This window comes from Balaenoptera ricei, chromosome 11, assembly GCF_028023285.1.
Source record: "Balaenoptera ricei isolate mBalRic1 chromosome 11, mBalRic1.hap2, whole genome shotgun sequence".
NCBI lineage: Eukaryota > Metazoa > Chordata > Mammalia > Artiodactyla > Balaenopteridae > Balaenoptera > Balaenoptera ricei.
In genome coordinates this window covers 57,562,205-57,576,106 of record NC_082649.1, presented here as the reverse complement: position 1 = coordinate 57,576,106, position 13,902 = coordinate 57,562,205, and the positions used below count along the sequence as shown (strand labels likewise).

Below are 13,902 nucleotides of genomic sequence, written 5' to 3'. Positions count from 1 at the left end.
GATGAAGAGTGGCCCCGCTTGCCACAACTAGAGAAAGCCCTCACACAGAAATGAAGACCCAACACAGCCATAAAAATAAATAAAAAAATAAATAAATTAAAGTGAGAAGTGATCTAAGAAAGAATTTGTAAAGTGAACAAGGCCACACAACAGGTAAACTGGCACCTCAGGGTGCAGTGGTGGCCCTTAGGGCCCAGGCCTGGGCTATGGGGGCTTCCCAAGAGATGCTGGCCAGATACACTGGACCCTGGACCACAGCATGCTTCAGTTGTTTTCACTCTGTTGAGTGCTATTTGCATGAGTTAAGGACACCACTGTTATTTTAACCTGATACCTTCTGCGAAAAAAACCACATATATATATATATAATATATATAAATATATACAAATATATAAAATACATATATATTTTAAAATATTTTATATATTTTATATGTATGTGTGTATATGTATGTGTGTGTGTGTGAATATCTATCTATCTATCTATCTATCTATCTATCTATATATATATATATATGAAGGGCAGGTTGTAGTTTCTCTCTAATCCAGTTCTAAAGTACAGGCCTTTCTTCTTCAAAAAAAAATATATACATAGGGCAATCTATCATTCCCGTACGCTGGAAAGCTCGATTTTGCTTGCCTATACTGGAGAAGGCAGGAGAGCCTCTACCACAGAGCTGTGAGAAGGGGGTTGAGTGTGGAGACAAGGGGCTGTCCCATCACAGCATCCCCAGGTCACACACCCTCCCTCTGCGGAGAGGTCCAGGAAGTAGAGGGCGGAGGGCTGAGGCAGGACCTCCAGCCACCTGTGTTCTCAAGAAGGACTACTCCTGCACACACAGAGGCACCGGGCCACTCCTGGGCACGTCACGTCCATTCAGTCTCCAAAGGCCCCGAGGACGTGGCCGGGGACAGAGGACCACAACACGCCAGTTTCCTCCCTCTCCGCTATGCAACAAAACGTTTATCCACCTCAAAGCAGCACGGGAGAACCGGGCTTGGCACGACAGCAGCTCATGGATGCTGTAACAAACCTGACTCTGTTAAATGTGGGGGAACTGAATCAGGGAAGCAAGACGCGGTGGAACGAGGGGCCCAGACAGCCCTTGCAGGAGCTGGGAACGGGTTGGAAAGCTCTGTCTTTCTGCGGTGGGTGGGTCTGAATTATGTGGCCTGCATCACACACTTTGATTCATTAAGTTGTATGGCTCCTCCAGTCTAAAAATGGTAGTATTTTCCTTGGTTGAGCTGCTGGTTTTACTAAACCCTGTCTAAACAGCAGGCAATTGAGAGAGGAAAAAATACTGGTTTCCAAATGTTCATAACTCACAACTCAATGCATGGAACGTACACTAATGAATTTAATTCATTCAAGAATTAGGCTGGGTGGAGTCGCTTCCTGCACTCTTCCCAAAACATTGGCGGGATAAAACCAACCCATGGAAAGATCAAGATTTACATACAGTGTAACATATATTCTTCCTACTGAGCTCTCTTCCTTTTAACCATTTGAGAAAGTTTCATCTTTCAAAGCTAGTCTTTTTAACATTTCAATTTTAAAATTATCTTTCCATAGTTCCTTAGCTTAGCCATGAAATAAAATATCAGAGGAAAAAAATAGCTTTCCAGTCTTAATGTCTGAATTTTTGCTCAATTTCTGAGTGAATACTAACCAACTGATAATTAAACAATTTGATTATACATAAGAACTTATATACAAAACAGAAACAGACCCAGAGACATAGAAACAAATTTACCAAAGGGGAAGAGGTGGGGAGGGATAAATTAGGAGTTTGGGATTAACATACACACACTACTATATATAAAAGAGATAACCAACAAGGACCTACTATATAGCACAGGAAACTATACTGAATATTTTGTAATAACCTTTAAGGGAAAAGAATGTGAAAAAGAATATATATATTATATATATTTTTTATATATATATTATATATATTTTTTATATATTATATATTTTTTATATATAAAATACATATATTTTATATATATATATATATATATATATATATATATATATATATATATATCACTTTGCTGTAACCTGAAAGTAACACAACATTGTAAATCAACTATACTTCAATTAAAAAACAACAACAATTCGGAGGACAATGAAATCAGGCAGACAGATATCTAGTGATAAAAAGAGCATTTAAATATATAAAACAACCCTCAGTTACAAGAACCACAGCCTAAATGGAAAAAAAAAAAAGAAACGTGTTCTGAACTTAAAAGCCACCACCCTTCTTCTGCTTAATAAGACTGTGACCTTCATCAACCTCCCTAAGCTTCAGTTTTCTCATTTGTACAATGGTGAAAAGAATACTTAAACCGCCCCCCCATGATGTGATTACTCAGTAAGATCATAAATGGTAAGTACCTAGCACAACACCTGGAACCCAGTAGGTGCTTGATAAATATTTGGTGACTCTGAATCTGTTAGTGTCTCTTAAAGGAACGAAACCTAAGACATCCATCACACAGATATGTAATTTTAGAAGAAGAGATTCATAACATTTGAATATCCATAAGGAAACTATTAGATGACATAGTTTAAGTAGTCAATAATTCCACACAATGTATGAAACCATGTCTGAAGTGTAGAATATATTTGTGCCCAAGATAAGAATTCTTAGCACCAAAGGGAAAGCTTGATGGGTCTCCCTGAGCTCCAAGAGCCACTGCCAGAGGCTTGGCCCTGGCTGTCCCCTCCAGCCACCCTCCCTCTCAGGGTCCCCCTCCACATTAATTGGGCATACTACAGGACTGCATCTGCTTTTTTTAATTTGCTGTATTTACTTAAATGAGATAATGTTTATGAAAGCTCTTTGGAAACCATAAAATCCTATGTAAATGTAGAGCTCTTTATTTAATAAAAATTTATGAGGCTTGTTCTTGAATTTTTAAATGGATTAACTTAGCCTTTTATGGTTCTCTCCAAAACAAAAACACAACAAAACAAAACCTCAATTGCTTTTCATTTGTAAATGGATCTTGATTGATTTGTATCCCCTGTGGAGCCACAGCTTTCAACATTAGAAGGGGGAAGAGGAATCTTCTCATCTAAATAGGGGAATCTATTTCCTTCTCTAGAAATGATCTCTGTCTTGAGAGATGCAAAAGCAATTAGGAATTAAAGGCCTAGCCACCCCCTGATAAGGAAGAAAATGGTACAGAAATCTTTGGAATCAATGGGACAATTTTAAAGCACAGTAAAATTTGATAAATTAGACCCCAACAATTCCAAACTTGAGAATATTTAAACATGGCATGAATTAAACTTCAGATCATCTACATAAAGAGAGCTTACCAAGAAAATAAATTGTGCAAATATGATCTTCAAAGGAATTTTTTAAATTATAATCTTTTCAAGGAGTCTTAAAATCAGGTTAGCAATACCCAGCTTTCCACCCTCCATTATTCATTAAAGCAGGACCACTGGACGTCTTCAGAGAAGGTTTAAGGACACTATGATACTATTTTAAAAGTTAATTAGAAAATTCCCTTTTATTGAGTACTCACCCTGAGCTGTGTTAGGCACATTATATACTTCAAATACCTCTCTCTTTTTTTTTTTGGCCATGCTGCGCGTCTTGTGGGATCTTAGTTCCCCATCAGGGATTGAACCCAGGCCACCACGGTGAAAGTACCGATTCCTAACCACTGGACCACCAGGGAAGTCCCAAATACCTCTTAAGTAGGGATTAATCCCTCCATTTTACAGAGGAGGGCACTGAGGTTCAAGGCTGGGGGCGGTGGGGGGGGGGTTGGGGGTGGTGGTGTCTACCCAAAGTCACCGAATCAGGAAGTAGGAGCTATGGGTTCAATCATAGGAATGAGTGAGTGGTAAAGCCAGATTCTGAAATTAGATCTAATATACAATGGTACCTAATTGCATTTATCAGTGTTTTATTTGGAATACTTTTTGTTAATTTAGCTGAGCTGCTCCCAGATTATTCCATATTAGTGAGAATAAAAAGATGACTTGTTTATAACCCCCCTCCTGCCAAGCTCTGGCTTCTTGCCTCAGTGGACATGAGGGCAAAGGATGAAAGAAATCTCTGCGCTTGATTTTATCAATGCACTGACTTCACTTCGGGGAGTCCTAAAATCCCATTGTAACAGGAAAGAGCTAAATGGGATTCCAAGTTTGATCTGTTTCTTTGCCTTTAACCTTTGCTTTTCGTTGCTTTTGTTATTATAATCATACAGAATGGCCAGCCTCAGGGAACTCTGCCTCTCTGCCTGAATGTTAAAGTGCTCCTGTTCAGCTCACCGGGAGACCATCTGACCCCGCCCACCTGTGGATGGCTGCAAGAAAGAAGAAATTAACACATCCCTTCACCGAGGCTGGCCATTCCACGAGATATTTGCAAAACTTATGGTATTTTTACTTTACTTCCTCATCTCCTCCCCCTCTCTGTGCTATAAAAGAAACTGGCATCCAAACCCCGATAAGATGATTTATCGGAGACACTAGTCTGCCATCTTCTCAGTCTGCCGGCTTTCCGAATAAAGTCGTATTCCTTGTCTCAACACCTCATCTCCAATTCATTGGCCTGTCGTGCGGCGAGCATAGGGAGCTTGGACTCGGTAACACCATAACTTGGTTAATAGCAACTAATGTTTTACAGTGCATGCTCTTTAATTTAGGAAGCGTTTTGCCCATCTGTCACCCCACTAAAGTTCTCATTTTCTCATACATTCTGATATAAACCAAACCCCATATGGTAGTAATGACGATATTCTCCTATCAAATAAACGGTCTGAGTTAGGGGTACGCGCCATCCGTTTATTTTACTTTGTGTCCTAAATTCATTTTTGTTTCCCATTCCCTCTACATATCCTGGTTCCAAACAGGATATTCTGATGGCATTTCCCACCAACCAGAAACAGGAAGCACCCGAAAAGCCAGGAGAAAAATGTCCTTGTGCCAAACCAAAGACGGACTTTTTAAGAAGTGAAAAGTTTGAGACATTGTGGACAGGTGCCCACATACTTAGAGGCTCTCCTCAATTAAATCAACCTCCCAACATTCTGGAGCACGGCTGACCCTCACCGAGACCCGCAATCAGGCCACAATTAGAGAACAGTGTGTGGTCTTTCTGAACACTTTCACCTGCATTTTCTCACGAGCTTCTCACAATAACCCTCAGAGGTAAATGCAATGGAGGCATCATGGTGTCCATTCCCACCGAGGGTCCAGCCACAGGGTGAGGCCATGGAGGCAGAAGCCTGGGAGATCGGGCCACACCCAGCCCCACCCTGGGGTCTTTCCACTCTTGCAGAGGAAGTGTCCATCCTCCCCTGCCCAGCACCCACCATTTGTCTTTTCCATGGGCCCCAACAGGCTGCAGACTCTAGGCGGGTCTCTGTTTTTCCAGTTGTGAAATGAAATAATCCTGCCTTAATGCCACCTTGAACGTGGATGCAGCCTGGGCCCTTGCAGAGGTTCCAGGCCATGTACACGGGCATGGAATTCTCTCCCCACTCAGCTCTGCCACTTTGGAAGCATTATGTTCCCGCTCTGTTTTCCCCTGTAGATGGGGAATTTCTTGGGCTTCATCCATCAGGCACTTGGCACAGGGTCTAACAGGTACTTAATAAAACTGAGTGGACTCTATCCCTGGTAGACAAATTAGTTGCCCAATAGTAATTAACAAACACTTGCTTGGCAGACAGTACATTAGCACATAATACGGTATATTAACATATATGTGCTTATTAGCATATACAATCTTCCCTCAGTATCCATGAGGGCTTGGTTCCAGGATGCCTGCAGATACCAAAATTTGCAGGTGCTCAAGTGCCTTATATAAAATGGCAGAGTACAGCTGACCCTCCACATCCTTGGATGCGGAGGGTCAACTGTAGTATTTTATATATATATGCATATGCCAGCCATTGCTCTAAGAACTTACAAGCTCTAACTTAATCCTCTCCACAGCCCCTTGAGGTAGGTTAGGCACAAGAAGTTAAGTCACTCATCTGAAGTCACAGCATTAACAAGTGGCAGAGCCAGGACTGGGACTCTGACGGTCTAGGCCCAGAGTCTGTGCTCTTAGCCACCACTCTACTTGGCCTCTTGATTGTGCATCATGTGAATAACAGAATGGAAGTTAAAACTCAGCCTGAGCAAGCCACCCCACATCTCTGGATGTCAGTAAAGACAAAGAGGCCAGGCTGGGTGATATCTGAAAGGTCCGGTCAAACTCCAAAATACTTGTTGTACTTCACTACCATATGACCCCCCAACTGGAACAGACGGCCCGCATTACTGAGTTTTTCCACATTAAGAGAAAATGATGGTTGCCTTAAGAGCTTAAGTAGGTTTAGTTTAGACCACCAAACAGGGAGATGGAGATCCCAAAGCAAGAGCACAGGCAAGGGCCCTGTGGCCTGCATCCCCCACCTGCCAGCCCCTCTTCTAGAGAAATCTGAGCATCTGCCACACCTCGCCTCTTACAGGACCAAGAACTACAGAGGCGTTCCGTTCAGTCCCCCATTGTTCTAAGGGGCTGCTTATACCCCAATGCTCCCCATCCCGGCCCCACCCCATACTCCTCCCTGGGCACTGAATGAGTTAGGATACAGAAGTGTGGGTGCCCGTGGTAAAGAAGGATTGGGCAGGGCACGACCACTTTGCTACTTTCCTTGCTGGCTCCAGCTGGTCATCATTAAGTCAAGGAACAACCATAGAAAAGAGTGATTCTAGAGGCCGGAGCCCATCCCACAGCCACTGTTGCACGAGGAATGTGGGTTCCTGTGATGAGCCTGTGTCAGTCAGCTATTACTGTGCAACAACCAGGAAATCTCCTTGCAAACAATGACAAGCATTTATTTCTCCCATGCACATCTACAGGTCACCTAGGGTTTGGATGACCTGGCTGGGCTCTGGCTGCAGGTTTAGGGTTTGGGTCTGTTCCACACGTCTCTCTCCTGGGACCACTGAGCTATGCGGAACACGTTCAGGTAACAGTCCGAAACACCCAGAGGGGTGGGCTCAGAACTCACACTGTACTGTGAGTGACAGACATGTAGAGCAGACATGACTCAACCTGCTACCTGGCCCTGTGGTGCCCTCCTTGGCTCACGGAGGCTTGCACGTTCCCGCCAAGGTCAGGCCAGAGCTGCCAGCAAAGAAGACAGGCAGGTGCTCTTGAGAACACCAACACCCAAAATGTTCATGTTCCCCTCCCTCATGATTGGACCTTTGGGACAGTCCAGTCACCCTCTCTTATTTTGAGAGGGTGAACAACTGGCTCCTATTTAAATCTCATTTAAACCAGAAACACCAAAACACAAAACAAATCCCCACTAACCACCAGGAGACAACATGATTTGCTGAGGTCAGACAAATGAAAATTCAAAACCCAGCTCTATCCACCATGTGCTTTTGAGTGACCTTTGACAATTTACTTAAACGCCAAGTCTTAGCATCCTCATCTGTAACAGGAGAAAGGCAACACAGAACCCCCGCCGCCAAGGGGGCGCCCCCAGGTCCCCTCGGCCCTTACCATTTCTGTGACATGGCCTGACTGCCACCTGCCAGCACCTGCATCTCTCTGCTTGGGGGCTTTCCCCGCCCACACACGTGGCAGGACAGGATGCCCAGTGGATACAGACCCATCCCCTCATCCCTCAGGCAGATAATTCTGAGGTGTGTGTCCTACGCTGGCCCAGAGATTGTATCCCAGTGGCCCAGGCTGGTAACTTCGTGGGGACCACACCCCTCATGGGCCGCCTTCCCCTCCTTTTCTCACTTTCCCGCTCCCCACTGGTGTCTTATGGAATAACTTCCAAAACAAACCACTTCTAGTGATTAAGACTCCGTGCTTTCACTGCTGGGGGCAAGGGTTTGATCCCTGGTTGGGGAACTAAGATCCCCACATGCCACATGGCATGGCCAAAAAAAAAAAAAGAGAGAGAGAATATATAAAGTCCCCAGACCAACCCCATTCTACTGCTGTTCCCGCCCCCGCCCCCCGCAACTGCCTGATAACAGATCCTTTAAAAGTGTAAGCCACAGTGGCTACAGGTACACATGGACATGTGACCCCAGCTCCCTCTCCAAAGGGCAGTCTTTTGCTTTCTGACGCTTACGGTGGTGTACAGGGGAATCACTAGGGATGGCAACGTGGCCCTATTTCACAAGATAACTTCTGAGAAAACCAGAGTGCTGCTGGTCCTATTGCATAATTAGTTGGGTTCTATCCCCACAGCCTCCATCGTCCCTACTGATTCCCTCACTCCTCCCAGCCTCACAAGCTACCCAACGAGTTCTTCCAGGGCCTTTTCACTTTTCCTCCTGGAAAAAAAAGGAAGTAACCAGCTGGGGCAGTCAGCACAGTCCTGGCCCCTCATCTGTGTCTTTACACGACCTATCCCTCCTCCTCTCGAGTGATCACATCATCATCTATTTTTCAGATGAGGTTTTTCTTCTGATGGGGGCAGTACAGAGATAAACAGGGCCAGAGTTCAGTTGCCTAGCACAGTCCTGCCAGAGCTGATCAGATGCTGACATGGGATCAAAGAAAGGGTCCCCCTCACAGAGGAGAGGGTCCATGCCTCCTGCAGGGACCCGGCCTTTCCCAGAGTCCCTTTTCAATGGCCAAAATTTGAAACATGGGAAAACCCAGGGAGGCCCAAGGGAAAGGTGGCCACGGGCTAGTGGAGACTTCTGTCCAAACAAATAAATTAGGGGGAGAAATAAAACATAAACAGCCAAGCACTTAGCTCACTTGGAATTAGGCTAAGCAAACCCTGAGAGTACAAGCTGTAAAACTACAGTAAATGACACTGAATCCTTAAAGTTCAAATTCAACTGAGCTAAGTCATGATAGGCTCAGTGGTCCCCAGCCCAGGCATTAGAACCATCTTAAGTAGGGAGCCTGAGAAAACATTCTCCTTCCCAAACCCCAAGTGCCCCTTGGTAAGGAGCTCTTAAAACCATGCTGAGGGTGCACCCAACTCTCCAGCATCTGCCAGGGAGTGCAGACTGGATGAGAAGGAAAGCCAGACTTGGGATGTCATGACGTGACTGAACCCTGGGCCTTCTCTTCCCCCTGCCTCAGGACATCTGTCCACGGGTATGGCCAGGAGTTGTCTCGGGAGCATTATGACTATCTGGGAGCTGCATGGGACTGTGGAGACCATCTGAGCCAACCTCTGAATTTTCATGGGGAGGAAACAGGCCCAGAGAGGGAAAGCAAGTTTCCCAAGGCTGCACAACATCTGGCATTGTCAGGAAACCAAGAGGCTGGTGAATTTCAGTCTGAGACTTCATAAAGCTTGGGAAGCGCCATGGGCTCTGTGGCACAGATGGACAAGGCTGGGCAGGGTCTGGCAACGCTGCCCCTTCCCATCTTCCTCATTACCTGATCCTCGGACACCAAAGGGCCATCTGGGGACACGGTGCAGCCCTTCTGTTAGAGTGTGGAAAGCCGGGGAGAGTGTTTGGATGGTGGTGTGGAGATGGTTGGGGGTTGTTTGGGGCGTGACGTGGGGTCAGAAAGTGAGAGGGAGGATCAGTAAGAGCTCACCTTCATAGCAAGGGATCAGTGTCCTGCCTTGGGCCTGGAGGTTGGATGGAATGATGTAACAGAAGCCGTGGGGCAGGATGTGGTCTGTTTCGTAGTAGATGTTCTTCCAGCGGTGGGCACAGGCCTAGAGGACAGAGAGAGGTTCAGAGCAGAAGAGTCAGGCCCAGGAGGTTACAAAGCAGAGCCCGGCAGTGCCAGGTGGTTCTGTAGGAGGAGAGAGGTGCAGAGGGGCCAGGAAGCCACTTCCTCTCCCATCCAGCCCAGGTGCTGTGCTGGGTGGGCATCAGCAAACTGCGAGAGCCTGGGGAGCGCCCCTGGGAGCGGCAGACAATTAATAAACATACAAACAAATGGGGATCCTAGCAAGTGCCGGAAAGGAAAGACACTGGGTTATGGACTGAGAATCTGGGAGTGGGGAGGACAGTTTTCACCTGGAGGCCAGGGGCAGCCAAAAGGATAAGAGCCAAACACACTGGGCACAGAGGGAAGTGCTCCAGGAGGGAATATCAGGGGCAACAGAGAAGAAGGCTTAGAGGGTCCAGAGAAAGAAAGGAGGCCCGTGGGGCTGCTCTGGAGGGAGTTGAGGTCAGAGAGGGGACAGGGGCCAGGCCCCGGGAGTCTTATAGACCTTGGGAATGACTGTGACTTTAGTGGATGTGATGACAGAGGGACACAGGCAAGTGGCATGGTCTGACTCACAGTTTGGAAAGATAACTGGGCTGCCGAGTGGAGACTGTAGACAGGCAACGGTGGAAATGAACATCAGGTGAGAGATGCTACTGCCTGCACCAGGACAGGGGCAGTGGAGATGGGAGAAGGGGGTGACCTCACGATATAGAGGTGGAACTGATGGGCCCAGGGACCCACCAGATGTGGGGAGAGCAGGAAAGGACGGAAAAGGAAACCAGGTAGAGGAAAAGACAAGCACCCAATACCCGCTTCAGGGCCCTCGGGCCAGGATGGATCCGCTGTGCGTGCCCCACACATGCACCTGTTCATTCCTCCATCAAGTATTTATTGAGCACCTACTATGCACCAGGCTCTGAGCTGGGCACTGAAGATGCAGCAGTGAACAGTCACAGGTCCATCTGGTGCAGCAGACAGACTCGAGTCCTCACCAAAGAACATACTGAGAAAAAGCCAGAGACGAGGAGTGCTGCTCCACCCAAAACAGACCCTAAGCTTCAAGGTGCTACCTGCTTGCCCACGGAGTAGCCATCGGCCTCCATTAAACGTGAGACCCTTCAGAATCACGTGGAAGCCTTACTAAATCACAGACCGCTGGGCCCCACCCAGAGAGCTGGCTCGGCCAGTCTTCAGGGCCCTGAGAATCTGCATTTCTAACAAGCCCCCAGTTGAGCCGAGGCCACTGGTCCGTGAAGCACCTTCAGGAGCTCCTTTTCAGGTTCAGGGCAAAGCATTCGGTTAAACCGTATGAAATTGCTGATATTTGACTGTTTTATATCATTAATAAGAAGTAAATGTTTGTTGACGGTCTTTTGAAGTAAATTTACATACAGAAAAATGCACAGATCTCAAGTGTACCATCTAATGAGCTTTGACGAATATACTCTCCTGTAACCAAACCCTTAGCAAGATATAGAACATTTCCATCTCACCAGGATGGTCCCACATGCCAGGAAGTGGCCTGGGCCTCTCCGAGGAGGTGACATCTGAGCAGAGACCTGAAGAAAGTGAGGGAGCAACTGGGAGGGGCCCTGAGGTGGGCGAGAGCTTGGCACATGCGAGGAGGTGAGACCGACCCTCTGGTCAGCTCTGGAGGGGAGCCTCTGGGGAGCACTGGGGTCGAACGTGCCAGGAGACACCTGGAGGGAGGGCAGTTCTGGGAGCCAGAAGCAGGAACACAGACTCGCATCCTTCCCCACCAGCACTGGACACACCCAGCCTCACACTCGAGTGCACCCGCGCAGCTGGTGAGGAGCCCAGCTGCTTCCTGCAAAGGTGTGCGCTCTGCCTAGCCCCGCCTGTTTCTCGTGGACATTCACACTCACTTCTGTTATCAGGTTGCTTCACTCTGGCCAACAGACGCATTTTCTTAAAATACTGCATTTTAAAATAATCAAAGTGTTTCACGTCTTTGTTTGCATCAAACACACTGTTTTTGTAGGCTGTAACATTCAGCATTTACATGGTACACATCTGACCGCTTCTGTAACCCTGGAAGGTGGGGAGGTGTCTTAGAATTCCATTTTCTGTACAGGAACCCTGGGTATCAGAGAGTGCTTTGCTTAAGTTCCAGAGCTGGTAAGTGCTGCAAACAACACAGGAACCCACATTTCAGAGTCCTCCTTGTCTTACTAGAAAACATTTCCAACTTATAACTCCCAATACCCACCTGAGAAGCCATCAAAACCCACCCTTTCAAAAACAAAAACAAAAAAAAAAACAAAAAAAACCCCACCCTTTGAGGCAGGTCGGGTAGCTATTGCCCTTAGAGCCTCTCCACAGGTGTCAGGACCCCCGAAATGACCTCTCTGGGGTCGAACAGGATGCCCAGGCCCTGGGCGGTGGGGGAGCTCTCCAGGGCCTGGCTATCCCTGAGGTCACTCTACAAAGAAATTCACTGCCTGCCAGCCTCTCTGGTCTTCATCCCTTCAAGCAAACCGCCCAAGGGCCCTTGACAAGGCTGCTCTCTGTCCACGGGAAAATGAGGACACTCAGAGCGGCAAGAAACCTCAGCTTGCCCACACTTGCCTCGTACCCTATGACGTTAATCTCATTGTTCCTTATACTGCAAACCACCTTCAATCCTCCCCGCGTGGTACTATTCTGCGCTTCTAGCACATTTCTCAATAGACTGAAATGATATCAGGCAAGAAGCTAAACAACAGTATCATTCGGTGGATCATCACTCCACAACACTAAGTCTTTTAATTTTATTTTATTTCTGACCAAATTCTGATAGTTTGCAAATTTGAATCACTTACCATCTAATTAGCTGGTACATTAGTTATATTTTAGTTTATGGATTTGGCAAAGCTCATGGGCTTACCATGTTTTACTGTATTTCTGGGTTAGAGGGACCGAAAAGGGTCGAGGCGGGTGCTTACCATGACGCACGCTGACTCTTGTAAGGATGGACTTTCTGTATTTAATGTCTAGCTTATTGTCTTATTGATTAATTGATTGATTGATTGATTGATGGCTGTGTGGGTTGCGGTGTGCGGGCTTCTCATTGCGGTGGCTTCTCTTGTTGCGGAGCACAGCTTTAGGCGCACGGGCTTCAGTAGTTGTGGCTCGTGGGCTCTAGAGCGCAGGCTCAGTAGTTGTGGCGCACGGGCTTAGGTGCTCCGCGGCATGTGGGATCTTCCCCGACCAGGGCTCGAACCCGTGTCCCCTGCATTAGCAGGAAGATTCTTAACCACTGCGCCACCAGGTAAGCCCCATTGTCTTTTTTTTTTTTTTTTTTTTTAATTTATTTATTTATTTATTTATTTAGTTTTGGCTGTGTTGGGTCTTCATTTCTGTGCAAGGGCTTTCTCCAGTTGCGGCAAGCAGGGGCCACTCTTCATCGCGGTGCGCGGGCCTCTCACTATCCCGGCCTCTCTTGTTGAGGAGCACAAGCTCCAGACGCGCAGGCTCAGTAGTTGTGGCTCACGGGCCTAGTTGCTCCGCGGCATGTGGGATCTTCCCAGACCAGGGCTCGAACCCGTGTCCCCTGCATTGGCAGGCAGATTCTCAACCACTGCGCCACCAGGGAAGCCCTGTCTTTTTTTTTTTTTGTGGCATAAACTATTTAAGAAGTGATCTCGGGGGCTTCCCTGGTGGCGCAGTGGTTGAGAATCTGCCTGCCAATGCAGGGGACACGGGTTCGAGCCCTGGTCTGGGAAGATCCCACATGCCACGGAGCAACTGGGCCCGTGAGCCACAATTACTGAGCCTGCACGTCTGGAGCCTGTGCTCCGCAATAAGAGAGGCCGCGATGGTGAGAGGCCTGCGCACAGCGATGAACAGTGGTCCCCACTTGCCGCAACTAGAGAAAGCCCTCGCACAGAAACGAAGACCCAACACAGTCATAAATAAATAAATAAATAAATAAAAGAACGTGAATTTCTAAAAAAAAAAAAAAAAAGAAGAAGTGATCTCGGGGAATTTCTAGAAGATCCAAAGATTGCATTTCACAATAAACTAAACTAAAATTAATGCATTCTGTGAGGTCAGAGATCAAAGCGTCAAAGGCAGTTTGCGTGTAAGAAAACAAGGAAAAGTGTCTCTGAACATAAATTACAGAAAGAAAAGACTTTGCTTAGTCCCAATTATCCTTATATATACACACATGTCAATCTGACTCCTACATTAAGAAAAATTCCTAGGGACT

At 46.7% G+C, this 13,902-nt stretch overlaps 1 protein-coding gene across 6 annotated transcripts in view; it reads right to left on the bottom strand.

Annotated features, from left to right (window-relative positions):
- The window catches only part of ITGA9 (integrin subunit alpha 9), a 355,586-nt gene that overhangs the window by 316,055 nt on the left and 25,629 nt on the right, over positions 1-13,902 (bottom strand). For all 6 annotated transcript variants that reach the window (XR_009505770.1, XM_059939171.1, XM_059939172.1 and 3 more), the window contains exon 4: positions 9,564-9,687. Coding sequence is in view for 5 of the 6 variants with exons in the window: in XM_059939171.1 (XP_059795154.1) it covers positions 9,564-9,687 (124 nt within the window). In the remaining variant the exon portion in view is untranslated. The remainder of the gene's footprint in view (positions 1-9,563; positions 9,688-13,902) is intronic.